Genomic DNA, 26,523 nt, shown 5'->3' with positions numbered 1-26,523 from the left:
GCTGTTGCCGACGCTAAAAATATCATGCCGCTTTCCGGTCGCACTTGGCAACTCTTTCCGTCAGCTGATTGTTTCCAGGAAAACGTTCCAAGAAAGAAGGCCTCATTTAGAATTACGTGATCATTTTGCGCATCAATCTCGCAAATCAGAAAAACGCCTTTCCACTGAGAGAAAAAGAGTTGAAAATTGTACAATAGCGTTTTCTGCTCCACTAGCGGCATTTTCTAGCTTGTAAGAGCCACCTTTTAGCTATCGAGAAAACATAAGCTCGGTCTCGTGATTTACTGTCCTCAGTGTCCGAAACGCAGCGCGTGGAAGTTTCTCAAACGCGCGCTACTGACAAAAGCGTTTTCCGACTTTTGAAATATCTGCTCAGACCTTTTACTAAACATAATCATCGGCCATCAAATGATGGGCAAGTTTGTTTTTTACCTGATAAGGATTTTCTTCGTACTCCCCAAATAGTTTCTTCGAAAGCACCGATTTCTAGCTGTCTGAAAAGGTTCAAAGATAAGCAGTTGTCGGTTTGAATAGGGAATGTGTTGAGTAAAATGGAAGTGAACTTGCAGAGTATGTCAGTGTTGTTTTTCTAGTGGCAGTAATTGAGTGGAATAAAGATAGTTCCATGTGAAAATATAAAAAATTAAGCTGTGAGGGTATTGTTTTCTTTGCCCTTTTTTGGCAGCTCCGCCCTTCTTCCCTCCTGAGGAGATCCTGGCGACGGTGGATACACCATCGACAAATTTGGTGCGGAAGAGCACGGAAGCGTTTTCGTACATGCCATCCTATGTTGAAATTGAAATCAACGAGGAGAATATATTTTTACCTTGAGGGAGACGATAACGAACTGACTCTTCTGGAACTGCTGCTTCAGCATCGTTCCGATGTTCTGAGTGTGGCTCAAATCGAGAGCAGCATCGACCTCGTCCAGAATGTAAATTGGAGCCGGTTTCAGGAGCAACATCGCTAGAATTAGCGACAAGGCGACGAGGGATCTCTGTCCACCGGAAAGCTCACCGAGGTTGTCTTTCCAAACATTTCCGAAACCAACCTAAGATTCATAGTTTTTTCTCTTTTGCTTTTTTCTTATTGCAAAATCCCGGTCGCAAAAAATATGGCGCCCGCTGGTGCGCGCGCAGGCAATAAATTCGAAAAGCGCGCGTGAAATTGGACACCGCGATCGATAATAAAAGCAACATGTTTATTTTTACCTTGAACTCGAGTCCTTCCAGAACCGATTTGCCTTCTGGTGGCGCCAATTTAGCGGTCGCTCCGGGCAGCAGCGTGGAAAAGATGCGACCAAAGTCACGGTTCACCTAATTATGATAGGAAAAGTCACTTTCAAAAGATTCAATTACGCACCTGTTGGTAGGCTTCGGTGATTTCCCTTTTCTTGCTTTTGTCAAGGGCCATAATCGAACCTTCGATCTGTTTGAGTTCCTCGACAACATCGGTTCGTTTTGCGAGGACTTCTTGTTCCTGCTTTTCAGCTATAAATTGTTTTGAATGCGGACGAACCAAATTCTATACCTTGAACAAGCAGAGCCATTGATCTATGGTTGATCTGTCCATCAAGCTGATCTCGCTGTGCCTTGGCCCTTTTCAAGTCCTTCTCAGCCTTTTGCGGATTGCTGTTGGAGAAATCGTACGGTCCGCCCCGCTTATCAAACATGCTCTTGTCAGTCTCGATCCACTCGTTCTCTTCGTACAATTTATCGCTAAAACAGTCAAGAAAAGAACAGAAATAAAATCCATACCGGAGTCGAACTTCAGCAGCGTTAGTTTCATCGTATATATGAATCTGCTGCTCGCATTTTTGGATTTCCGCCGCCTGATGCTTGATCCGCTTTTCATTCTCTTTTATTTCTCTTCTGGCCTCGCTGATTTCGGTGTTTCGAGCCTTGATGAGCTCTCGCTGGTCTTTGATCATCGCGACCATCTAAAAAATTTTTACATTTTGAATTTTCTCGACATAAAATTTTCATCAATTGAAAAAGTTGTATGCAGGTTGTACTCCGAAATCTCACTGTATCCTAAGATCACGGTAGACTGGCCTGCAAGTTAGTATTTCCCACTCGTTTGTTCAATATAATAGCATGAAATAATCGCCAGAAAAGGCCAACTATTAACTGCTTTCAAGCATTGAAGGCGTACGAATACCCAGCTGAAAGGTGAATGGAGAAAGTCGTGTTTATGTTATTCTCCGAGGTTCAGTATTTTACCTGTTCAATTTCCGTCTTTAGAGCGTTACATTCGTCCATAAAGCCCTGCAGTTGACTGTCGACGCACTCCTCGGAGGCTTCCTGAAGCGCTGCTTGGGCTTCAGCGAGTTCTTCCTTCAAGCCGGCGATTTCCATGCCCATGCTCTCGTACCCTGCGTTCGCTTGTTCGATTCGACTCAGCTCATCGTCCATCTTCTTCTTTTTGACCGCACAGTCTTTTTCCATTTTTTCAATTCCTACATGGATGTCATGAACCGTTTCTAACCCCCGTCTGTTTGCGGATAAAAAGATAGCACTGGTAATTTAATTTCCGTTCTAGACACCTTCCTGTTCACGATTCTTTTCCAAATTGTGCATTCTAGTTTCAATCTCTTTGGCTTCTTTGAGCGCCCTGTCATATTCCTCCTTGGCCTCATCGTGAACCTGCTGCATGTCTTTCACTTCTGCCTCAAGCGCGTCAATGTCAGCTTGTTGCCGGCCGAACTCAGAATTTTGGAGCTTGAGATTCAGCTCCTCCAACATTGCATTCATTTGAGCTCTCTTTCCATTTAGCCGTTGGAACTTCGCCTGGAAGCTGTCCATCTCTTTCAATCGATCTTGAAGGGCGTAGTACTCTACGTTGATCGCTTCAATGTTATTTTCAATGTCTCGGAGTTTCTCCAACTCCTTCAGGATCAAGAAGTTCTTCTCACCGCCGCCGGAAATGGAGCCCGAAGGATCATAAACTCCTCCATCGTTGCTGATGGTCTTGGTTTTGATGTCTCGGTCGTAACAGATGCTACTCGCCATGTTGTTCGTGTTTGTCACGATGATGCCGTTGAAGAGAAACTGAGCGACAATGTCGAGACTTGGATCGTCCACAGAGACACAGTTTTTCGCAGCTTCGGCATTCGGTCCTCCAACGAGGGACTTCGCCTTTTGCACTTTGCGTGGGTCGACGTCTCGATGTACACTAAGCTTGTCAAGAGGCAAGAGAGTGACTCGTCGCTTGAGAAGCTTGTTCTTGAAGATGTATTGCGCAGTTTCGGAAGAATCGACGACCAGATTGTAAAGTTTTCCGCCCGCTGTCTTCTCCAGAGCTGGGAGAAATTCTTTCTTATGGACCCGGACGAGTTTGCCGGCGAATCCGATAATTTTCCTGCGGTCGAAGTTGGGCGGATATCTACGAGATCGAGTTAGATCAAAATTGCGTCACACAGAAGTCATGATGTTTTGGAAATTGAGAGTGACTTTAAAATAGAAAATTAAAGTATAAAAAAGGAGAAAAACGTAATTGATGATTGAAATCCGGCATCTACTCAATTCCCACGGATTATGACGGTGGTAAAGTCATCCAATTTAAATATTAATGGATGAGGGAAGATTTCATAAAGATTGACGTACCGTAGTGGATCTTCGATTCGACTGAAATGCTCGTAGAATTTCTCCTCCTGACTTTTCAAATTATTATCTAAATTCAATCCTTAAAAACCGAGTAAAATGAGGAAGCTTACATTCGTTCTCAAGGTGATTATGCCTTGCTGCCATGCGAGTGTATTCCTCTTCGTTGTATCCGCCTTGGTCCAACTCAGCAGTGATTTTCTCGAGTTCACTGACGACCTTGTCTTTTTGCTTCTTATCCGCATTGTACGAGGAAGACGCTTTTGTCATTTGCCGTTTCAGATTGCTGAAAAGTTGCGTAAGAAGCGATCATATTCCCGAACTTACTTGATGTCAGTGTTATTCCTCTTAATCTTCGCGGATGTTGTTTTTAGAACCGTTTCTTTGTTCGAAACTATCTGACGCTTCTCAATCGCTTCGTCGGCCATCGTCTTGCCGCTGCCATCAGCACTCACTGCCGTACCAACCCGTAGCTGTTCCAACATGTTTGTGGCCTTGTTGTACTCCTCTTCCGCCTGTTTCGCTTTTGCTGCGTTCGATTCGTGCGCATTCTGCATCTTTTCACGGGCCGTTTCTTTCGCTTCGATCGACTGCTCCGTGTTCTTGACGGTTTTCTTGAGCTTCTCCACTTTTTGCTGGTGTCGTTTCACCTTGTCTTGCTCGGCTTTCTTTTCTCCGAGCTTTTTCGCTTCTGTGTTTCTGAGGTGTTTCAGTTTAGCCTCATTTTCAGCCATTTGAGAACCTTCTTCGGCTTCGTTCTGCTCGCTCATCTTTTTAACAGACTCTAAAATGGACTAGAGACCATCTTCAAAAGGTATTTAGACATGCAGTTGGTCCCACATGATTTCTAGAGGTCTTTACGTACCTTCAGCTTGAGCATTCGCTTCTTTTAGCCGGTTGTCCTCCTCGCGAGCGTTTTGCAACTCTGCCTGAAGCTGCGCTTTTCCTTCGTCAGCACTTTGCAGCTTCTGATCAAGCGCGTGGTATTTGAAAGCAATGACGAACTTCTCGCTGAGCTCGATCTGCCGCGTCAACTGCTGGTATCTCATGTAGCTCTCTCGGTCCCCTTTGAGCTTCTGAATTTGCGGGTGAAGGTCTTCGTTGAGGATTTTCGTCAATTCGTTGTACTTGAGTTGTTTTTTCTCAATGGCACGAGTGCACGAGTCTTTTTTTGACTCGTACATTCGAGTTCCTGTTGCTTCCTCGATCATTGACAGGATTTCCATTGGCTTCATGTTCATGACTTTTGTCACGCGTCCCTAAAAGAAAAGCCCTAATGGATTTTAAATAAATAATAAGCGAAGATTCATTTATTCATGATTTCAGATGTTCTTATAATCAAATACAACTATAATATCGTTTCAAAGAATCATTTACCTGCATGATCAAAAAGTGGGGATTGTTGATGTTCATTCCAACGCTTTGGAAGAAATCGGCAACTCGGTTGTTTTGCGCGTGGACGCCATTAATCATGTATTTGTTCTTGCCGTTGACATTAATCTGTCGAGTGACAACGATTTTATCGCTGTCATGATAGCCGATCGGGGACTTGTCTTTGTCCCGGTTGTCAAATGTGATCGAAACGGTGGCGCGGGTGATTCCAGCTTGGCCATTCTGAAGACGGAAGTTTATTTAACTGTTTCATACGGTGATTCTTAAATTTTACTGGAATGACGGTTGTTCCTGAAGTTTAGTTTCTGTTGAAAAGCGAGAAGCCTCTTGCGTCTACGAGCAATATAAAAAGCCGCGCTTTTGGCGGCTAAGTCTTCTTCATACTGCTTTATTTCAGCAGTAACTCAACTTCAGCCTGAAGTTCACAAGAACCGCTTTTCCAGCAAAAGTTAGACTATCAGAAAACAAGTGTACTCATATGTATATATTATTTATGATATAAGCCTAACGATTGTTACTGTTGTTAAATACAAAAGTGTACCTTGTAAACAAGATCGTTCAACGATGTCGCGCGAACTTGATTAAGCTGCGAGATGCCAAGCAAGAAACAGATCGAGTCAAGAATATTACTCTTTCCAGATCCGTTCAGTCCAGTGATCGCGTTGAAGAGCGGATCGAAGTCTTTGATCTCCGTCCGCCGGGCGTACGATTTGAACCCGTCGAGTTCGATGCTCTTTATGTACATTTTTCTCTCGCGATGCCGACTTCTTCAAAACTCTGAAAAACACATTTTGAATAAAAAGCCAAGTTAATAGGTGGAATAAAGCTTTTGCACGTGTAGGCGGGAAATTCGAAAATTTGTCTAAAAGACTGTTTTTAAAAATAACGCTAAAAGTCCTCTTTATGCACTGTTTCTGTTAAGAATAAGTCTCTAGTAGAGTTCTCTCTGAAGAAAAAGTCGATTTTGAAGCATTTCACAAAGAATCAAGTTCAGTTCTGGAATCTGAAGCGAAAAAACGAGAAAATTCAAATGCGCGCTCCGTAGAACGCGCGCGCTCATTGGGTAGCGAGGAGGACCGCGCGGCTTTCGGTTGGAGGAAGATTCGAAAATAAGGAAGAGAAAACGTGTTCTCGAGAATTTCCGGCTCGAAGATTTAGTTTTGCAAAAATGTCTCAAGGTAATAAGGCACTGAAATAAAAACATAATTATTGTTGTGGTTATGCATTTGCTGCAATGCAGAGAAGATTGACTCTAGTTTTGCGAATTGTAAAAATTTAATATTAGCGGCATTTTTGTAGCAAGCGGTCTGGCAGAGTGAACAGAAAAGTGGCCGAGGCCAAGCGAAAGTTATTTTGAACAGGTGCGGCGAATCTCCTTTCCTTATTTGGAGATGAGCAAAGCATTAGAAATGTGACATAACAATAAACACTAATTCGAAATAATTTGAGAATATATTTTTATGATAAAATAATGCTGACTATCAATTTAATTAACAATAAGTCTTTGAAATTTACATTTTCAATTTTCAGACCACAACAATGAAGATAACGAAGAGTACCAACAATTCCTCGCTTCGAACTTAGACCAGCTCGAATCCCTCGGCATTCCTTCTTATTTCTGGAAAGCTCTTCAAAAGAAAGTCTCTACAGAAAGTTTTGATGGAGGGAGCAAGTTTATGCTCACTCATGTTGCCGAGGACGATAGTGGGATTCCCGTGGATTCGAACTACAAAGTAGTTGTTTGCGATGAAGAAGGGCTGGATCATGAAGACCCGGAGCAGATTTACTTGATTGATCATGCTTGCACCTGGAGATCCAAGGAAGAGCTCAGATATTACTTAGGTACACTATCTTCAGTAAAGTTCGTGCAAAAAGTCGAGAGCTGCCTGCGGCTTCGAGCAAAATAAGATAGAAAATCAGCGCTTTTCGCGGCTTTAGGTATTTCTCACTCGAAGCGGCAAGTGGCTCCACGATTAACAACAGTAATTTTACTGTAACAAAAATGAGTGAAAATTCGATGAGAAACGCGATATTTCATTTTTACCTTCAGACAACATGGAAGGTCTCCAAGATCGACTTGCGGGAATTCTCAACGTCTCGACTTCCGACTACGACTGCGCCACTGAAATTTGTAATAGAAGCTACACTCGTTCCGGGACGTATCCATATCCAAACGAGCCCACTTTCGATGTATGGTATCTCAATGATGAGCTTGGCGCGCGAGTTCGACACTCAAGGATTAGTTCGAAAAAGTCATAAATCGATTTATTTACTAACTTTTATTGGGGATTATTTTGGCAATACTTTTGTATTCTGGGACCTTCACTTATTTACCTTTTTATTAGAGGGCTTATTTTGCTAGCATTTGTGGTTCATTACTTAATGCTTTTTCACCGGTTAGTCTGGTAGACACGATGCAAGAGCAACCATAAGAAAGAGAAAGTCGTAGCAACAGAGGTCTTTTTCTTCTTCTTTACTAATTAGAGAAACTTTGCGCCGATGTAGCATTCCGGCGTGGGACCAAGTTCAAACGCTTTTTCCGATAACAATTGACATTACTAAGTATATTTCTTCTGCACCCTTCGTCTAGGGTCGTAAACTTTGAACACCACAAGACTATGCGGACTTGGCTACTTCTATATTTTCAGAGTCACCGTTGAATCAATGTCTTAGTGAGTTTTTTTCACCAAACTGTAGAGTTTATCGTTTCTTCCCATTCTTTGTAAGCCCCCAAAGTCGGGGCTATTTTATGAAAATTTCGACATCTCTAGTAGAGTCTCTAGTAGATGCCCTCTTATTTGTTAGCGAGAGGGCATACGTAAAGAATACCATAAAATACAAAGATTTTCCAAGTGTTTATAATAAGAGCATGTTGTAGAATCTTAATGTCTTTTAGTATCTCTAAAGTAGATAAAAACAATTTTTCCACTCTCCCGTAAGCTGGAGAGTCTTCATTGAAAATCATCGCTAGAACTCAATGGTGAGAGCCATAACTTAACAGTTTCGCTCTCAAATCAGTGTGAAATCTACAATGTAACTATACATAATCTTTTATGAAACATCTCTCAACATTATAGATACGCCAATATTTTCCACCCTCTTCATCTTAGAGGGTTTTTATCAACAGCGCCCCATAAATCTTTCAGCAAGCTGTATATCAACAGGCGGTGTTGTTCTTTCCAGGTGCTAGATAGAAAGACCATAATAGGGTGGCTTTGAAAGCCTATTTAGTATTATGTCGACGCCAGTGGTCACCGGAATTATCGGTTGCAGCTTTTTAACAACACAATCTTAATATTTGGACTCCTCTACTGGAGTATTTTCTTTGAAATGTATGAAATCAGAATGCCCGTGATAACGAGCAAGAAAGAATAATCAAAGCCTTGACTATCTTAGTAGTCTCTTAATAAAAATATGACCTTGGCACTTATGAAAAAGGGTTAAATGCCACATTCTTTCAACTGATTTATGATTCTGGAATTATTTGGAATTTTCTCCAAACTAGAGATGACTCTTTTTCGAATTTGATGAAGCTCTCCATCAGTGCAAATGGGAATCTTCATATGCGCACAAATGGGCGGTGCATGTAGCGTTATGTGGCCCTTGCGCGATATTCGATACGGCGAGGAAGTCACTCGCGATTTCGTTCGGCCAGGGACGACGCCCATCAAACGCGAAGTTATCCTTTGCGCTTACGGGCTCGAGTCATCACTGCCGGAAGAGTTACCGGTCGTCTCCAATCTTAAACCGCGCCCATGGTATCAAGAATGGGCAAGAATCATTGGCGAAACTTCTACAGAAATTGGGTTTTAGAAAGTAATGAAAATAATCAAATGGGAAAATTGAAATATTCAGTTGATTAATTAAATTTGAATACGAAAATAAGGATATTTAATGAAACTAATCCTTAAATTAGTGTACCTTCTTTGTACTTCTCTCCCGTTCCTTTGAATTCAGTAGGATCTCACATCTTCATTTTTTCTTCTTAGTTAGAAGTTCTAACGCACTTGTTGCTATTTCTGATATCTATTTTGCTTCATTTAGAAATCTATAGCTAGTTCCGATAAGACCCATTTCACAGCACCAGAAGAAAACGACGCGGATGTTCAAAGAGAATCTTCCGCTCCACTGGCAATTTACTCGGACATCAAAAGTCTGGTAGAAGCGGACTCTAATATATTTACTATCGTCTCCGAGCCTGAGGATGCTGACGTTATCTGGCAAGCGGACCACTGGAAAAATTTTGATGAGCTGAGACCAGATCAGCTAGTTTCACAATTTCCAAATGAGCATCTCCTCACGACAAAAGTTTGTCTGTCAGAAGTAGCAAAACGATTGAGGCAGAGAAATAGACAACACCCGTCCTGGTTCTCACAGAGTTTTGACCTGAAGTCTGAGGTATAGAAAAGTTAGTTTCAAGACAAACATGTAGCTTTATGGTTGACAGACTAATTGTGAATGGTTTTAGATCGAAACCTTCGTGGCCCAATACAACAAAAACGAAGCGGAAGACGCTGATAATACATGGATCCTGAAGGCATGGAATTTCGCGCACGTAAGATCTCAAGCTCTTCCATGATTTCATCATGTAAATAAGGGTACGTCAGCGCTAATTTCCCGCGATCTCCTGGAATTGGTCCGTCATCATGAATGCTCCGTCCCATACTTGGTGCAAAAATATATCGATAGACCGATTCTCCTTCCGAATAATGACGCGCTCAAGGTCAAATTTGACTTTAGGTATCATGTTGTTGTCCTGAGCTTCAAGCCGCTCAAGGCTGCTATTATCAAGTTATCGGTTTTTGATATAGCATAGTATATAGCTCTCATCGTAAAGGTGATCCGATATAAAACCGTTCAAAGCGTTTCTGGCCAAAGTTCGCGGCGAAACCATACGATGCAGATTCCTTTACGGATCTCCAGGCCCATTTGACGAACATTGCGGTTTCAGAAGAACGCGATCAGCCTTGGTTCACGGACTTCATCAAGCTTTTCGAGGATGATACAGGCTACGATTGGGAACAGGATGTTCAGAATCCAACGGCTAGAGCTATAAAAGAATGTCTTACCGCAGCTGCGTCGGGCGACTTTCCGGCAGGGAAGATAAAACAGCTCCGAAACTCAAGGTAACTTTCTCTTTCGAATTCAAGGAGAATCAGAGGAGAATTTATTGTTTTCCGTTTAACGGCTAAGCAATAGCATCACTTTTCCTTTCGAAATGTGTACAAGAATCTATTGATGAAGGATTCTAGAGCCTTGTACGGAGTGGATATTATGCTAGAAGAAGGTGATAACGGAATCGCCCCTAAAATCTTGGAATTCAACTTCAATTGCGACTGCTCACGCGTTTCCCAAATCGTGCCCGATTTTTACGACGAAATGATTGACTTTATTTATCGCGATAATTGGGATAGACTTCCGCACATCGACATTTCTGATTAAACTCTTCAGCTTATCTAAAACTAATGTCTAAGAGATAAACAGCAACTGTTACTGTTAGTTTTCCTGACTCGAATACATATTTATTATACAAATGAACTCTCGTGTTCTTTATAATGCAGCTGAAAAGTACTAAACATGAATATAAAGAAATAGGACATGTGTTTTACGACTTTTCCATGGATCTTACCGATTTGTTTTACTACTAAAACAATTAAAAATGATAGTTGCATTCTTGGAAATCGAATTTACATTCGGATACAACAAATAGAAAGAAGCTTGACTAACTGGCTCTAGCAAATCGAGCGTTGATCTCAGGCAATTCGATTTCATATGTGAACATTGATACTTCAGCTCAAGCCCTTGATACAGTTACTTCTTTTATTGGAACTGATTGAGAATTCAGTAGAAGAACCTACTCTTCAAGTTGAAGTACCGTTGCTTGATTTAAAAATTTTAAGCAATTCTGGAGGTTTGAAACGTTCTTTAGCGGAGTAGGATGAGACAGGTGCACCAACTCTGGAACTGGATTACGCCGCGGTTTGCGCCATTCCCCAAATAAATCAAACCCACCTGCACCTGCCTCTGTATTTCTTCAAGCAAAGACAATTTTTTTGTGATATTTTGGCTGTTTATTTGAATTATATATTTGGACACACAAATGCGTTTTTGAGCGTAATTTATACAAAAAATAGTCTCAGTTTTTTTTACAAAATTCCGGCCAGAATTTGCCATGTGCCCGCACTATTTTCGAAACTAACTAAGCAAAAATGAGTGTACAGTGTACAGTGGCGCCTACACGATATTGTCATATAAGAATGAACAATATTTAATATTGAAGAAGTAAGATTCGTGAATGGCTTTAGTGAGTATGAGTGTGTATGGGTTTTTAGTCTGACCGCGCCTACGCTTGGCGCGGTTCGCAGCGGTTCACGTAGGCGCACTGTTTTTTGATTGGTCGACCGTTGATTCTGGGGGACACAATAAAATGGGCATTACTGGTGTATGGTTTTTGGTGGAGGAGGCGTTGCACCATAAATTAGAAAAAAACGCAATTTAGGAAGGATGAACAATATTACAGGCAGAGTAGAAGCATACTGACTAAATAACACAGACCAGGGGCATATTATGTGACGATGCCCTGTGGTTCTAGTCGAGGTCGCTTCATGGGCGGCGCTGGTTCAGGCGAAACGCAGGGAGAGAGTTGATCGTCAGTCTTAAAGTAACAGTTAGAATCATTGCTTGGAAATCGTTTTCGATCATTGAAAGACGCAGACTTATTTTTACAATATAATTTGCTTCATCTCTCAAAATACGAGAAGATATGTTTCTTGAAACCGGCCTTGCTGAATTTGAAAGAAATTTGGTTCTACATTTTTATCAAAATCGGAAACCGCGCTACAAGTAGTAGCTCGAGTCGGTCTGGTGAGTTTGAAGCTCGACTTGCTGCGCGTGGCGAAGCTGACCGCAATAAATGTGATTCAGCCGCCGCTATTTCGAACATTTGCATTGAGCATCGAATAAGAATTTCGATCCTGCGGTCAGTCATTTGTGAATCACGAAAACTGAGAATTCGAGCGTTTTGAAAAAATAATCTCCTTCGGATAGCTAACGTGGCCTTAATTTTAGTGGATCTACGAAACAGTATGTTATTGAATATCTTACCTCTTCGAGCTTGACGTCGATGACCTGGATAGTGGGCCCGTTACCGGCGCTTCCGGAGCCTCCATCGCTTGATGGTGTTCCGCGACCGATGGGTGAGGATTTGCCTCCGAGCGGGTTGCCCACACCAAAGGGCATCCCTTGGCTGGTGCTGAAGGGTGGGCGGGCGGCGTTGAGCATTCCACTGAGCGCGGAACTGTTGAGTGCATTCATCTGTGCGGCGGCGAGCATTGCGCTGTGGTCTGGCATTCCCAGCGGCGAGTGAGACATGAAGCCACCAGGCGAGCCCTAAATATCCTGTTAGTTTTTATGAAATTATAGATAAAGAAAGGGGAGATCAAGCCTCTTCCTCGAGAAGGCACTGTAAATCAATGCTCTATTTTGTGAGCTCGCTAAACTTCGAGTTACACAAGAGTGGTCTGTGTGCCCGGAAGTAAATGAAGAGGGCTCCAGGCAAGTGTTTTCGCCGTACGAGGACTTCCGCCAAGGCTGAGCTCGATCAAACGACGCTCGGAGAAATATTTCTCTTCTTTTGTTCCGGTGTTTACGGGAAATCTCACCGGTTGGGCCCTCTCTCGAGTTGCAAACATTGACAAGTGGGGCGGGTGCATAAATTTAGCTTTGTTAGTTACCTGGTTGAAGTGGGGAGAGAGCGGCGAGCCTTGAAGCATTCCTAGTGCGAGAGGAGAGTTGGATAGCAGCGGATTTCCGTTTTGGGCTTGTTGCGAATAATCGTCGCCTTCTGGGTATCGGACACACTTCTTTTTTCTCCTAGAAGATAAGTTATGCAATGAGTCAAATCAGTTTTTTTTTCGTAAAAAGAAGAAGCTTTCAAGTTTTACGAATCTACGTGTTGAACAAATCGTTTTCTTTCCACTTTATCTTTATCTTTGCCAAGTCGACAGGCGAACATCCCGAAGGGACTTATCACAAATGTCCAAATCGGGCTTAAATCCGACTATCGCCATGACAATATGTAAACTTCTCCTTGGCAGCCAATCTGCATAACTATTGCTTACCCCCTTAGCTTGGTAGTATGAGGGCAACTCCTGTACAAGTGCTGTTATAAACCTATCTTTGTGGTGCCCAGAACTTCCCCTTTGTTTTCGCTTTTTAAAAATTTCGACTTGGAACTGCTGAGGCGGCACAATCACCACTCGCCCGGCCGGTTCCTTCTTTTTTATCAGATTCGAAAATCCCAAAACTCAAGGCGCGGAGTTCGTAAGAGGAAAGCGAGGATGACTCGCAGGGCAGGAAGGATTAGGCCACCTCACGGACGAATTAAGCGATTTAATCGACGCCGTGGTCGAAACCATAACTACACTGGCAGCCCCTTAATCCCGGTAGTATCGTTTATATTTGCGCAACAGCTAGAAAATAACCGAAAAACCGAGCTCGGGTCAATATGTATCAACTAATCAAAACGACCTTTGATCAGGACACACTCGCCGCCGGGCAAGTCACATTCGCGACACCAAGGAAATAATATTTTCATTTGGCAAATAAAAAACGAAAAGTTATTTACTTTTCACTGCGAGCCCTTCAAATGGTCTTATAAACTGACGTGCTGCAGATTGTGCCTGAATAATCAGTATTTCTACACACCGTAGCTCTTTGATTCAATCAGTTCTTTTTCAAGAGAGCGAAGTCTGTTACTTTTAATTTTTAATTTCGCATATAAACTAAATCAGGAACTGGCGCGGGCGAGTGGCTATCATCTGACCACAGACCACACGCGTAAAACTCAAGTTTCCTGTGTTTTGGTTTTTCGGTTTTTTGATAGCTGGTGCTCGACATCCTGTCAACCTCGGCTTGCTCAGCCTGCGCGGATAGCCCTATCTTACCCAAACTACAAACTAAGCTTGTGCATAAAATATTTATCCACCTAGCGAACCGGATGGCCGTAAAAGACAGCCTCGAAAAAGAAAACTCTCCAGAAGGACATAAAACAGCCCAGCTGGTACTAAAAAGGTCCACGGGTTCCCGATCATCGTCCTCCGTAAATCTCGCCGGAGCAAATTTACGACGAAATCCATAAATTATTAACACAACTACTTCCATAACTTTTTTATCGCTCACCTCAACGATCAATGTGCGATTCGTAATTTCGAAAAATTCTTTCAAAGAACTCAAATCATCAAAACAATCCTCAAAAACAATGATTCAAAAATGGTGTGAGCAAAAATTATAAATGAAAATTTCTCGAGGGAAAAAAGAATTCGAAAGAAAAAATAAGCGAAAATCAATGGAGCGCAGAATCTCTCCTCAAAGCTTCAAAGTGATAAGGCGAAATGACAAAATAAGGAATTATGTCAAAACTGCTTATCGAAAAACAACAAATAAATAATTCAATTCACAAAGACCGGGGCCGATTGATAAAATCTCAAAATGTCTCTTTATTCTGACTCTCCGGAGTGTCGGGAAAAATTGATAATTAGGAGCCCCTTCATTTCCCTTGGAAACTTGATACTAGGTCGAGATCATTTAAAATCGAATATGAATCGTTAACACCTTGAGTTCATTAATGCAAATAATCGGCGTTTAGAAGGGTTAACGTTTTCCCTCGCGCGTAGTGCATTTACGTGCGTACGTAAAAAGGGTTTACCAAAAAGGGTGGCGCTGTTTAGGGTTGTGCGACGCCACTTCAAAGCACCTCGCCGCTCCTCCTGCCAATCGAAATACTTTTTCTCCACAATGCATGGCCAAGCGTGTGGCTATTATTTGACTGTGGTCAGGCGGAAAATCTCTGCCCAACCACAAAACTAGTAATGGAACTTCTTTTTTGAACCCAGGAATTTTGAGTGTGAAATTTGGAAAATTTTGAAGAATCACTTCTTGTTTATGGCGAAGAGGGATGAGGAGCAGCAGGGCGTTTGTTGTTCTAAAGCGCGCATTTGGCGCCGAAATCGCCAACGATTTATCAACAAATCCGCGCTTAGTACTCCACCACCTCCAGTTGCTTGCTGGCAAACACAAGCGCAACCGTAAATGCCTCTTTACATTCATAAAACACACAACAGCGTATAAATATTGATATAATATCCTAGCGCTGAAGAGGCAGAAGCGAAAAACTATGAAAATTAACCCACTCTATTCAGTGTCTAAAAATTCGACACAACAGCGAAAGTACCAAGAATTACCATTACTAGCATCTTGGAAATTGAATGAGTTACTGAAATCCTTCACATAAAGGGCCTTCTCCTTCATTGTTAAAACCTTGATGATGCAAACTAGCGCACCTTCGAATTTGTTTAAGCTGACGTTATCTGCGTTCTGGGCTTTTGAGGAATTTTTCTAAATCCTCGATTAAACCAACATTCCCTTTCAACCAGTACCGATCTAGCATAATACCTTGTGAAAACAGAATAAGCGCCGAGTTGGAGAGCAAAAATGATCTTTTAAAAAACAACAAAGATAAAGAAAAAGCGATTTTATATAATAAAATAATAATTGAAAGCTTCTTACTTTTTCAAAATCAACATAAATCACAATATGATGGAGCCTACTAACATCAATTTTTAGTATGGTTAGCTGACAAATCACGTGATGAAGTTTTATTTATTCATTCGCCTCTTTTTTCTGAGGATTTATCATTCTAGTAAATATTTAGCTGCTTTACATATTACGGGGAATATATTTTTAGAAAAGGCAAATGAATAACACCATATTAGTTCGACATGGAATTTGGTAGATGGGAAATGCGTTTACCTGCACGGTGCGCACCACATGTGCTGAGCTTCAAGGCCGTAAACAGCCCTACACTTCTTAGCCGAGCCACCGTCGTTACTCGTATAATCAAAAGAAAGGTTTAGTATTTGGTAATAGTAAGTAGCTTGATTTTCGATTGGTAGGTTGTTTGGTTGGTTTGGATGTGTGTGTTTATGTGTGCGGTTAGGGTTTATGAGTGCGGGGGAGAAAGTAGATGAGAGATTCTTAAGGATATTGCTCTTGAAACAACTCGTTTTCAAGGGAGAGAGAGAGCCTTAAGAATCGCTCAAAAACACCGATACATTCGTAGCAGCATGCCCATTCTACTTTTTATGCTTTTATTTTAGTCGTAGTTGGATGTTAGAGTTTTCTTGATTACTGTTAGAAATAATAGTAGACTGTTAACGAGTACGATCATTTCATTTTTCTTGGTTTTAGTAAACTTTAAGCGTTTTTATAAAAATTACCCGTTATCGACGGAATGCTGATGGGACGAGCTGCCCGAGCTTTGGCTTTTACGCCGCTTTTCTATTATAAAAAGAGTTGAGTAACTGTATTTAGGAAATGGGCCACACAGGGTGCCGGATATATCGATCATCGCCGCTTATCGTCTCATCTCGGCAGGGAGCCGTGGAAAATTTGAAAATCGATTCTACTGTTACGGTTTTAACTGAATTGATTGGAGTTTTCTCCTGGCAATTATTAAGGATCTATCTTATGATAGCTCGATCAAAGAAAATAGCTAACTTGTATAGACAGGTCTGGGTCAGACCAGGCGGAACGGACAAAGAAATCGGCGCAATTAGGCGTGACCTCGAACAAGTACCGGCGATGCACCGGGATTTTGTCCGATTTGTATCTATCTCACTCTCTGTCCGATTTGAGGATTTAACTTATTCTATATGTGAGTCGAAACTCAAGAAGCGGGATTAGCTTTTGCTCCCACGGGCCGATCGAAAGCAGATGTCGGTATCCGGCTCCTGTGGTGCTTAGGGAGGGGTTAACTTTACGATAAATAGTAAATACTTTAGGCTTGCGCTAAGGAGGGGATAATAAGGGGGAGGGAGTGTCAGAACAAGTCCGAGGGGAAAAGTCGCTAGCAGCTTACCTTCCATATGCGCGTTGCCTGGCTGGTCCTGAATATTACAGTTAAAAAGCTGTTCCTGGTGGGTAGACCTTACCTTGTTCTTTTTACGCTTTCCATAATTGTCACGCGCCGACCAACCGGGATACATGACCATGTGCTTCTCGCGCTCCTTACGCGCCATCTCATAATACTTTTGCTGCTCTTCTTTGTTCAGCGCATGCCACTAAAATATCAGATTTAGCAAACGATACATTTTAAATCCAATGCTTTTTGATGCGCGCTCGGAAGTGCTCTCCGATTTCGCTAAGGAGGACATGATTCTGTCGGACATGATGAGCTCGTCGGACAAAACCGCAATCCGTTCTATCAACATCAAACGTGATCCCCTTAATCCCTAGAGCAAGCAAACTTGTATTGCACATACGAATATAAAGATAACTCCTAATTTTCTGGTTTGAGTCTTTCCGCTACTGTTTAGAAGGATACTTTGAGGATGTACCATTCTTGTTTTGTTTGCGCATAACTCTACAGAAATTTGAAATTCAAGAGATTCAAGCTCATTCAATTTGAATTCAAGGCGACGTAGGTACCGCTAGGAACAATGGCTCTAGCATTTTTTCAGGCGGAAATGAAATCTATAGAATGCCACTGGAGCAAATCTGGCAAAAACGGTGCGGAACAAACGATTTTCTTTTTCTTTTTACTCGAAACGACCATGATCCCGGATTATCCACTCGCTCTCATAATTCAAATTTCCGGTGCCAATCAGAACTTTCCTTTGTGTTTAATTTCTAATCTGTGTTTGCCGGTTATTACTGTAATTTATCTGTAGATAGACGCTTGTTGCAGTGTTTACCTTTCGGCCGAGGATCTGGTTGATAGCAGCTGATTCTTTCAGCGTACATTCCGAAACGACTTTGGCTCTCTGTTCTTTCATATACAGCATAAACGCGTTGAGTGGTTTTTTGATGTGAGGTTTTTTCGACTTTGGTTTTGCTTCTTGTTTGACGATTTGTTCTCTGAAAAATGAAGTAAAGCTTAAAAATAGCGAATAAATTGGCCTTTGCTACTCATACTTTACTCATCACGAATACTAGAAAGCGGTGAATACAGTCAACCCTTATTGAAAGAGAGAAATTTGCGCGAAAATACATTTCGCTACAGCAATTGCCGCGCAGTTAATTTGATTTCGGTCGGCCCTTTTCGGCGCAAGTTTTGGCAAATGGATGTGCTAATCCATGCAAATCATTCTAATAACCAGGGACCGATGCACCGTTTGGTTTGAATTAAGGTGCATTTTTGATTCTCAAAAAATCGCAGCTTCCGGATTAGCCGATGGAGGCAATTTGCATAAGAATTGGGGAGCAGTATTTTTGGAGCAGATCAAAGAAAACCGGTAGAAATAAGATTATAAAATAATTTTGGAAAGCGACTCGACCGCAACGAAAGGGCGAAAACTTATTCGAACTTTAGGGTGCGGATAGCCAGTCCCTGGGATCAAACGAGCCAGCCGAAAAGTGAAAATATTGTGCGTATCTTACCTTTCTTTGTTTAGGTTCTGAGCAGCTGGATTCTGGAAGTGACCAAAGGCGCCTTGCAGCCCGGGAGGTCGAAGGCCAGGGAATGGGTAGCGAAGACCGCCAAGACCTTGGTAGCTGGCCCAAGGGTTGATTGAAGACTGGAAAGGGTTAAGGCCGGGCATAAGTCCTAAAGAAATAGTTTGAAATCGATATGGGAGAACTCTTGATGGAGCATTGGCTTGATTCCGGCTGAAACTAGTTTCGGAATTATATTTTTTGAAAACTTGAAGGAGAAACTATTTTCGAGCCCTGGGTCAGGCTAAAATCTCCCAAAAGCGCGCGCCTGTGGATTTTACAATCGGATCCGGCCCGGAAATCCGCCCGGCTCAATCACTAGCGATTGTGCAATTACTGTTTGATCAAAACCAAACTATACAAATTGAACTGTTTTGAAAAGACGCCCTTGGAACTCTCGACGCGGGAAGGCATACTCCCCTTATCGGCTTGTGCCCAAAGCTGCCTCTAAGCCGAGAGCAAAGACACAATCGCAAACATGTTCGCATTTTTACGCCTATCGACCACTTGGGCTATCTGTTTGCTCCTAAACGCCGCCGTAAATTTGACATTTTCTTACCTTCTTTGCCGAGCTCTGGCGTGGCACCTGGAAGTCCTCCATTATATAAACTCGATAAATACGGCAGCTAAAATAAACATGTTAAAATATATTTTAAAAAGCTTGAAATTGGAACCACGTGAACCCCTTTGTTAGTAGGCTTATCTTGAGCATGGTTTTTGTTTTTGTTCGAAAGCGTTTATCGACTTGTTAATTATCTATTGGTACTATAAAGAAATAAAACAAATTGGGAGCGGCTTGAGAATGAAGCCCTAAAATCCATGCGTAATTAGAATCTAATAACACCCTTGTCGAGAGTGGGAGAAGTGCCACCCGCTCGAGGGCAGGGCTACTCTATCTGCCGGGCCCACCCATCACTGCGAAGAAAGAAGACCACCCAGCTAGCGATGGGACATTTCCCGGATACTTGACTGGTGACTTGTGAAATTACATGACGCCAGGTCGTCTTTCCGGGTGGGGCCCGTATCACTGTTGATTTGCGTCTGTAATTCTCAAGCGCAGCTTTTATCAAGTGTTAACAAATTCTTCTGGCTATCGAAATCATCCGATAAATTACAAATTTAGAGCCTCGGTTATCCTAAATTCAATCAGCTGTTAAAAATTCCCCTCTCAAAAAACTCATCCGCGGGCGCTAGAACTCGGGCCCTCGAAACGTACTCAACGTCCGAGTAGATAATCGAGTAGCAACTGTATTACTTTGGATACAAATTTGAATACAAAATGCATCACGTGCGCGGCGCTTGAAAAATTAACACTGGTTGGTTTACTTTTTTTCTTTGTGTCGATTTGCGGGGATGAATATTTGATGGTGGCAATAAGCGAGTTCCAGAACTGGGACTGCACTTTGTCTGAATTAAACTGACAGCTTGGGCGACAGCCTGGGGGCATTCAATCAGGAAAGGAGTTTTATGTTTATCGGCTCGTGAAAATGGAGAGAGTTGAATGATTTATTCGCATTAAAATGCGATCTAATGTCATTTTGGATTCGAACAACTGTAACAACTCAACAATGGAAATATTCAACGACACGAATTTTTGGGGCTGGGTAAGTAACCGGTGAAAAAATGACCGTCTGAGTCCCATAGGAAGGGTCAGAAGGTTTGAATGCAGTAGGAATGTGTGGAGCGGGCTTGGTGGGAATGCTGTGGTGAATTTTGCACCACCGTGTCAGGTGTAAATTTACTCCAAAGTGGGGAGCATTCTTCTCGTTTCGGGATTGTTTGAGTTGCCCGCCGTGCGGAATGCACCGAGCGCTTTCCCAAAAATCTTAAAAACTTCGGCCGAAAACGCGAATATTATGCGCGAATACATCATCATTCGGCAAAACCGCGGCAAGGCACTAAAACTTGTCAGACAAGGCAAAAAACAGCTTGATTCAGCTATTTCCGCGTTTTAATGCTTCCGATTGGGAATGATTCGATGTCTCTTCATAAAACTAAGGGGAGATTCGAAAATGTACGGAAATTGTCTGAATAACAACGATCCAACGGGGCTGTTGATTTTTCTCGTTTAAAAATTATCGTCGGATTTTCTTAGCATCTGAACCGGCAGTAGTTCCTTTCCGCTCGCGGTCGGCGGTGCCCGCTTTGATCTGACTAAGTCTCAAAAATTCGCCAAAAAGGAATTGCTGGACACCAGTACACTTCATTTCCGTACATTTTCCAACCAAGCTTTTTTGTCCAGCGCGTCACACCCAGTTGCTTGCTTGTTGGGTTATTGAATAGCCATGAGAATGCGTCCAGACGTTTTGAGTTTCGACTCACTGTGACAAGCAATGATGGGCGAAAATCACAACCGGAACCGCAACCCTATCTTTTTTGGACATCCTGGAGCATTTTTTGTTAATGGAGAGTAATTGGGGTCAAATTTACGGCTAAGGCCAACTTCCTGGACTCGGCGACCTGTAAAGAAAACCTGAGTCAGGGTCTTGAAAGAGCTTCAGCAAAAATTCAGGACCCTGACTCAGATTTTCTACACAGGTTGCGGAATAATGGCAACTTCTTTTTGAAAATGCTCAACGAGGGGAATTACCGGACTAAAACTTTTGCAACTTTGAAGGTGACCTTATTACAGTTGGGAGAACATTTTCGCTCCGAATTGTAAACTTTCAGAGTGCGCTGATAAAAAGCTTTCAACGTGTGCCTAGCGCAAATATTCTACATTTCCACTTGCGCAAAGGAACAAAAATTCTTGTCTCAAGCAATTTGAAATTTCCCATTTTCTGAGTAAATAATTAGCCGCGCTCTATTTAGGCTAAAATTAGGCAGGCATCAATCAGAAGTGCCATGAGTTGCGCCGCCTTTAAGTTTTATGATTTTCCGGCCTCTTCCTCATTTTGCCTTCAAAATGTGAAAAAACGGGAAATCGCCCAAAGAGGGCTCAAATTTGCGCTCACGCCAGATAATCGACGTGGGACGGGACGTTGATCGATGGCCAGAATAAAAAATAAGTTGATTTCAAATTCTGAACAAACAATTTTGAACTCAAAATGCTCGATGGAAACTTTTTTTAATTTTGAATTTCACGTCGAATAACGATTCTTTTCTGTAATAATTGATGGTAATTTTGATGCTCCTCGGGGGAAATTTATGGAATCTTTTCAAGTCAATTCTGATTCACACGTGAGAAATTCAGCTCGCGTCATAACCCCCTTCCTTAGGAGCATTATCTCACAGAATTAAGGACAGGTCAATATAGATTCAAAATGTAAAGAAATGAAAAGAATTTTTTGGAACTTGACCTGATCGCAGCTGATCCGAATCTGAGTTAATCAATTGTTTGGTTATTAACATTTTGTGCCAGACGATTTTTTCTCAACTTCTAAGGCGATTACAACTGCTCCGGGACTTTGAAAATGCATGTAAACGGGCTTGTAAGGAGCGGTTAATCCAGTTTTTCCTCTTGAAAGGTCCCCAAGCGCAAAAAGGCATTGTTGTAGGAATTGTGGGAAATGTACTTTGTAAAAGAATTATATTGAAAGAGGGGCTATAAAATGATAAAAAATGAGAATTTTTGAATAAATTTCTATACAAAACATTTAGTATCAAATCGATAAAAAGCTTTCTGTGCTTCATCTTATCAAGTTATAAAACTGTCTGATCAGGTGATTCCAGACCTATCGTTTGATAAAAAATATTGTTGAAAAATTACCGTGAAGGAAGGATTGAAGAGCGTATGCGAGAAGAGATTTGGACTGAGCCCTTCTGGGTATAAACTGAGCGGTTTTCGTTCTAAAAAGTAACGCGTTAAAAATGAAAAGAGTGATTTCTTTACTAAGGGGATGAGCGAGCCTAGAGCAGCCTTAGGGGGTCCTATCCCGCAGCTGGAGAGGCACCTGGGTTGGTATAAACAAGATATTTACTCGCGAAAAAAGTTCCTTATCGATACTTGCAAATAAGCGATGCATAGAGCTAAACAAATCTGTCCAAATTTCAAATTTTTGAAAATTACTCTTTTAGAAAGAATAATCAGCAAAAATAATGAGCGACTTTTGAAATTTTTTCTCCGCGTCCGGAGCTTGTCGGAAGTTTGTCATTCTCTCACTCGGTATTCGAACGAATTAGCGCGAATTATGTTAGACAGTTGTCATCTAAAGCGCAAGACATCGAACTCAAAATTAATTTGCGCATTTCAGCCTCTTTAGCCTGTCATCAATGCCAGGCGGTTCCAGCTGGGGAAAGGAGGGGAACGAGGATGGGCTGGAGTACTTGACTGTTTACTTACCATCTTTGTTTTCGCCGGACTCGCTGTTCTAAAAAGAAGAGTTTTAGTAAGCATCAACCGGGTCAAGTGTGCGGCACAGTGGCGTTCAAGCGGCCACATGGCCCATATGGGGAGTTTTTTCTTACCTCTCCTGGTGAATCCTTGTTGTCAACTTCATCGACTAGATCGCCTTTGATATCAGAGAGGTGGTCGCCCTGATCGTCCTCGACGTTGGCATCGTCTTCGACGTTTTGGAATACCTAGAAAGAAGCTCGATTAGTTCAATTATTTATATATTTATTTGTTAATTAATACACTACGCGGCGTAATTCGGGGAGCATGATCGATGGTGATCGTGACGGGCCCGAGACAGCGGCCATTTGTCAACTCTAATTCTCACCAAGGCTTCAGTCACTCAAACTTCGATCTCACGGCAACAGTCATCTTTTTAGGGATGAAACTTGGCCGTTTGGGAAAGATAGAAGTTTTGAAATGCCAAACTTCCCTTTTTGAATTGCGCGCGTGCTTTTAATTGGTTATTATAAAAAGATGAAAAAATAATTTTCGATAATTAGGGAAAATTTCGCGCCAATATTCCAAATGACCCGCGTGATTCTTCCGGAAGTCAAAAGAGTAAGGATGAGAGAAGAGTAGACAATAAGGTGGTACCCAGCTCAAGTGGACGACCCTTGAAAGTTTTATTCAGATTCGCTCACTTAGGGAAGCGAATTGCTTTCAATAAAGCCAACTTATTTCAGCCTCTTAAGGTCCCCTTAGCCGTTCCTTAAGGGTAGGTACCTTCAATCCTATTAGGCTAAATAAACGCAATGCAACTAGTAAAGAAAGAAAAGAGATCGTTTTCACGAGTTGTAATGACTAGGTCTTTATCCATTTCGGTTTCAGCTCTTTTTGTTTTTAGTACCCGCCATAAAACCAGGCATAATCCTAAAAGGTGATACCTAATCCAACATTCAAATCATCGCCCCCGATCGCGAAAAAAAGGGATGGTGAATTTTTGACAACCCAAGTATACATAAAACTGTTCTTGCGCGAAAAATATTTGCGGGAAAGTCACGTGGGTGAATTCTCAACAAAATACAGGCCAAGACAGGCCACAAAATAGAAAAAGAAAATATTTTTTTTTCGATTCTTCGAGTCCTAAATAGAAAATATCCAATAAGATTTGGAAATGGCTGATTTTTTATTGGCCCAAGATAACCCTTATTTTTAAAAAATCGTGACTAGGACGAAAATTGAATGCAATTTTAATTCTAAGGACTGGGCAAAATGGATATTTTTTTCGCGAGTGATTTTTACGACGGCAGCGCCTCGATCTCAGGTTATCATAATTATTCGATCAAATATTTGGCCTCAAACAGGCCGTTCAATTCATGTGGCGGCGAGAATTTGGCGTTTTCATGGGTCTCCTCGCACTTGGGCTGGATATTTTATATTGCCATTTCTTAGGGGGTTAATGGGGAGTTCTGGTGGAGGTAGGTTAAATCAGGGCTGGGTCCTTTACCGGAGAAAGAGCCGAAGTTTTCAAAGAATAAATTAAAAAAGAGAGGAATTTCTCTGTGTACCAAAGAATTGGTAAAGATATCAAACAAGTTAAATGATCGAAAATGAATACTTTTGATAAAGAAGAAACAATTTAATGGATATAAAAGTAAGCAACAGTTACCTTAGGCTCATCTGCGGCAGTATCTGTCGGTTCCTGAGGAATTTCCGCGGACATTTCTGCAGTTAGTGCAGGACTCTCTTTTGTGTAGCTTCTTTGATGTTTATTTCTTCTTTGTCTCTATGCTGGTGGGTTATGATTTATATCTGTTGAAGTGGTAGTTCCGAGATCGAAAAAGAAATCAGAAAATCTTTCTTATTTTTCGGCCAATCAACGTCAAAATTTTTCGTCTCTCTTTGCGAGATGCAGGTTGCTGACAAGAACAAACGAAGTGCGCGGCGGGCGGACTTTTTTCATCAAAAGGGGCTAGCGGCCGCAGGTGGCGCCTGCGAGCGCTCCAAAAATCCCACTCTTCGCGGCTGGATGGCGCTGTCGAGCCATCTACGCGGACGAGGAACGCGCGCAACGCCGCAAAAAAGCGCGCAAGAGTGAGATCACGTGGCCAAAGTCATTCTATAGCTCGCGAGCGCGCTCGTCGACGGTTTCTTCAACCCTCTTTCCGGAGAATTTAGGACAGCTGGCTTCTTTTACGAGCTGTTAAGGGAACACTTCTTCCATCATCAAATTTTTATCCGCATTCTTTATGCTTTTAAAACTATAGAATAAAATATATTATGAGAAGTCTTATCTTCCGGGGTACTTGTTGATAATAAACTTCCTGTATCATTTCATTAACAGATGATATTTTTCTATATCCTCAGTCAAACTGATAGCGCCTTTTTTACTATCAGTATCTCCTGTTGAACAATTGTCTCAAAGATAGATGTATCTGCTAATAAAAATACTCGATAAAAAAGATATCTCTTTGATACTTACATTAGAGTTTTCTATTATTAGATGGTCTTTACATAAGATAATGTTCCCAGGGAATTTTATGGACCAATAATTTTTATAAAAATCATTTTCTTCGGAATGAAAAATGTACAATATATTTTTTCTAAGGGCCACTCCCACAAATTCGGTTGAATCAAATCAAAATCGAAGCTATAGAAAAATAATTGAAAACGGACCTTGAAAAATATTTTTTTATGGAAGATTGCTAACTATAAAATGAACTTTTCTTTTGAAAGTTATGTTTACGGGCAAAAGGCGATATTGAATGATTTCGGTCTATTGATGATTTCTTACTAATCCGCTGAAAAGCTCGGCGTGTGAGTATTTTCTTGGCGGAGATGGAGGAAAAACAAAAGAGGCGGAAAATCGAAGAAAGGCGTGAGAAATGCTCGAATTAAGCAAAGCAGAAGGGATGCTTAACCCGCTCAGCTGGAAGCGAAAAGAAGCAGTTAGAGTGCTAAACAATTAAACGTAACTCATTCATTTTGCAAAGGAGGAATTAGCAGCGAATCAAGTGGATACTACCACTTGATTAGGCCGGGTAGATGGACAGCAGACGGATTCGTTGGATTGGGAACTCGCCAACAGAACCATTTTCATCGAAATCATTAGCAAGGAATCGTTAGTGAATATTTTGTTGACCAAAAAGATGACGATTTAAATTTATGTTTACGCCAGGATTAAAGATGGGATCGCATTGTTAGTGCAAAACTCGATCCGTCCCAGAAACTAATTATGACCCAAATATCTCGCGCCCATATAATTGCTTCCGTGAAATTTTCGAAAACATTTACATTTTTTTCTCTCTTTCGTAAAATCGTGTGAGTTCATCCAGAAATGCCGTTTCTCAGCGATAAGACCCTTTTTTGCCAAATTGGCTATTTTGAATTGCGCGCCCTACTTTTCAATTCGCGAGTAAATACCCCTTCTTGTAGCGGAAAATGTTTCGAAATTTATTTTTTGTGGAAAAACGGTAGCTAAGCGGAGGAATTATTGTTTTGATTGCTCTAGAATGATTTTATTTTGCCCGAAACAGAGTCCATCAAACATGTTCGTTTGGTGGCAAGCCAGACCGGAAGATGTCATCAAAACGAAAACCACTTTCGGATAATTGAGAATCAAAGTTTCCCTAATTAACGCACAAAATACACCTTTTATCTCAATTACAGGCCCTCCCTTTTTTGTCTTCTTCCGTATTTGTGCACCTAAATTTATATGCAATGAAGCAGCCATAAATTAGCCTGTCATGTGACCTCAGCGGG

The 26,523-nt window shown here is 41.7% G+C and overlaps 5 protein-coding genes across 5 annotated transcripts in view; 2 read left to right on the top strand and 3 right to left on the bottom strand.

Moving 5' to 3' along the window:
- LOC145702905 (DNA replication factor Cdt1-like) overlaps positions 1–26,523 on the bottom strand; it is a 33,946-nt gene that overhangs the window by 2,947 nt on the left and 4,476 nt on the right. Inside the window, exon 2 of the mRNA XM_081780201.1 lies at positions 433–497. The gene's annotated coding sequence lies outside the window, so the exon portion shown is untranslated. The remainder of the gene's footprint in view (positions 1–432; positions 498–26,523) is intronic.
- Positions 523–5,775, bottom strand: LOC145701808 (structural maintenance of chromosomes protein 2-like). Its single transcript, XM_081779024.1, has 14 exons — positions 5,536–5,775; positions 4,980–5,216; positions 4,468–4,861; positions 3,930–4,386; positions 3,716–3,888; positions 3,606–3,672; positions 2,546–3,384; positions 2,223–2,515; positions 1,758–1,939; positions 1,531–1,718; positions 1,363–1,490; positions 1,212–1,316; positions 827–1,051; positions 523–785 (listed from the first exon to the last, which is right to left on the bottom strand). Exons 1-14 carry the CDS (start codon positions 5,737–5,739, stop codon positions 576–578), a joined length of 3,702 nt encoding a protein of 1,233 aa, XP_081635150.1. The 5' UTR covers positions 5,740–5,775; the 3' UTR covers positions 523–575.
- Positions 5,913–7,253, top strand: LOC145701807 (tubulin--tyrosine ligase-like protein 12). The gene is made up of 3 exons (XM_081779023.1): positions 5,913–6,172; positions 6,525–6,836; positions 7,045–7,253. The coding sequence occupies exons 1-3, from the start codon at positions 6,163–6,165 to the stop codon at positions 7,251–7,253; spliced, it is 531 nt and encodes a 176-aa protein (XP_081635149.1). The 5' UTR covers positions 5,913–6,162.
- Positions 8,568–10,526, top strand: LOC145701806 (tubulin--tyrosine ligase-like protein 12). Its single transcript, XM_081779022.1, has 6 exons — positions 8,568–8,800; positions 9,053–9,392; positions 9,463–9,549; positions 9,592–9,792; positions 9,858–10,120; positions 10,247–10,526. Exons 1-6 carry the CDS (start codon positions 8,568–8,570, stop codon positions 10,434–10,436), a joined length of 1,314 nt encoding a protein of 437 aa, XP_081635148.1. The 3' UTR covers positions 10,437–10,526.
- On the bottom strand, positions 11,060–24,689 carry LOC145702906 (uncharacterized). Its single transcript, XM_081780202.1, has 13 exons — positions 24,431–24,689; positions 22,893–23,006; positions 22,768–22,795; positions 22,195–22,274; positions 19,045–19,111; positions 18,432–18,597; positions 17,747–17,909; positions 16,985–17,113; positions 16,913–16,939; positions 15,804–15,892; positions 12,728–12,866; positions 12,099–12,383; positions 11,060–11,649 (listed from the first exon to the last, which is right to left on the bottom strand). Exons 1-13 carry the CDS (start codon positions 24,482–24,484, stop codon positions 11,560–11,562), a joined length of 1,431 nt encoding a protein of 476 aa, XP_081636328.1. The 5' UTR covers positions 24,485–24,689; the 3' UTR covers positions 11,060–11,559.

This window comes from Oikopleura dioica, chromosome PAR, assembly GCF_907165135.1.
Source record: "Oikopleura dioica chromosome PAR, OKI2018_I68_1.0, whole genome shotgun sequence".
In the NCBI taxonomy this organism is placed as follows: Eukaryota; Metazoa; Chordata; class Appendicularia; order Copelata; family Oikopleuridae; genus Oikopleura; species Oikopleura dioica.
Note: the sequence above shows the minus strand (reverse complement) of the source record. Positions and strands in the feature narration are given on the sequence as shown.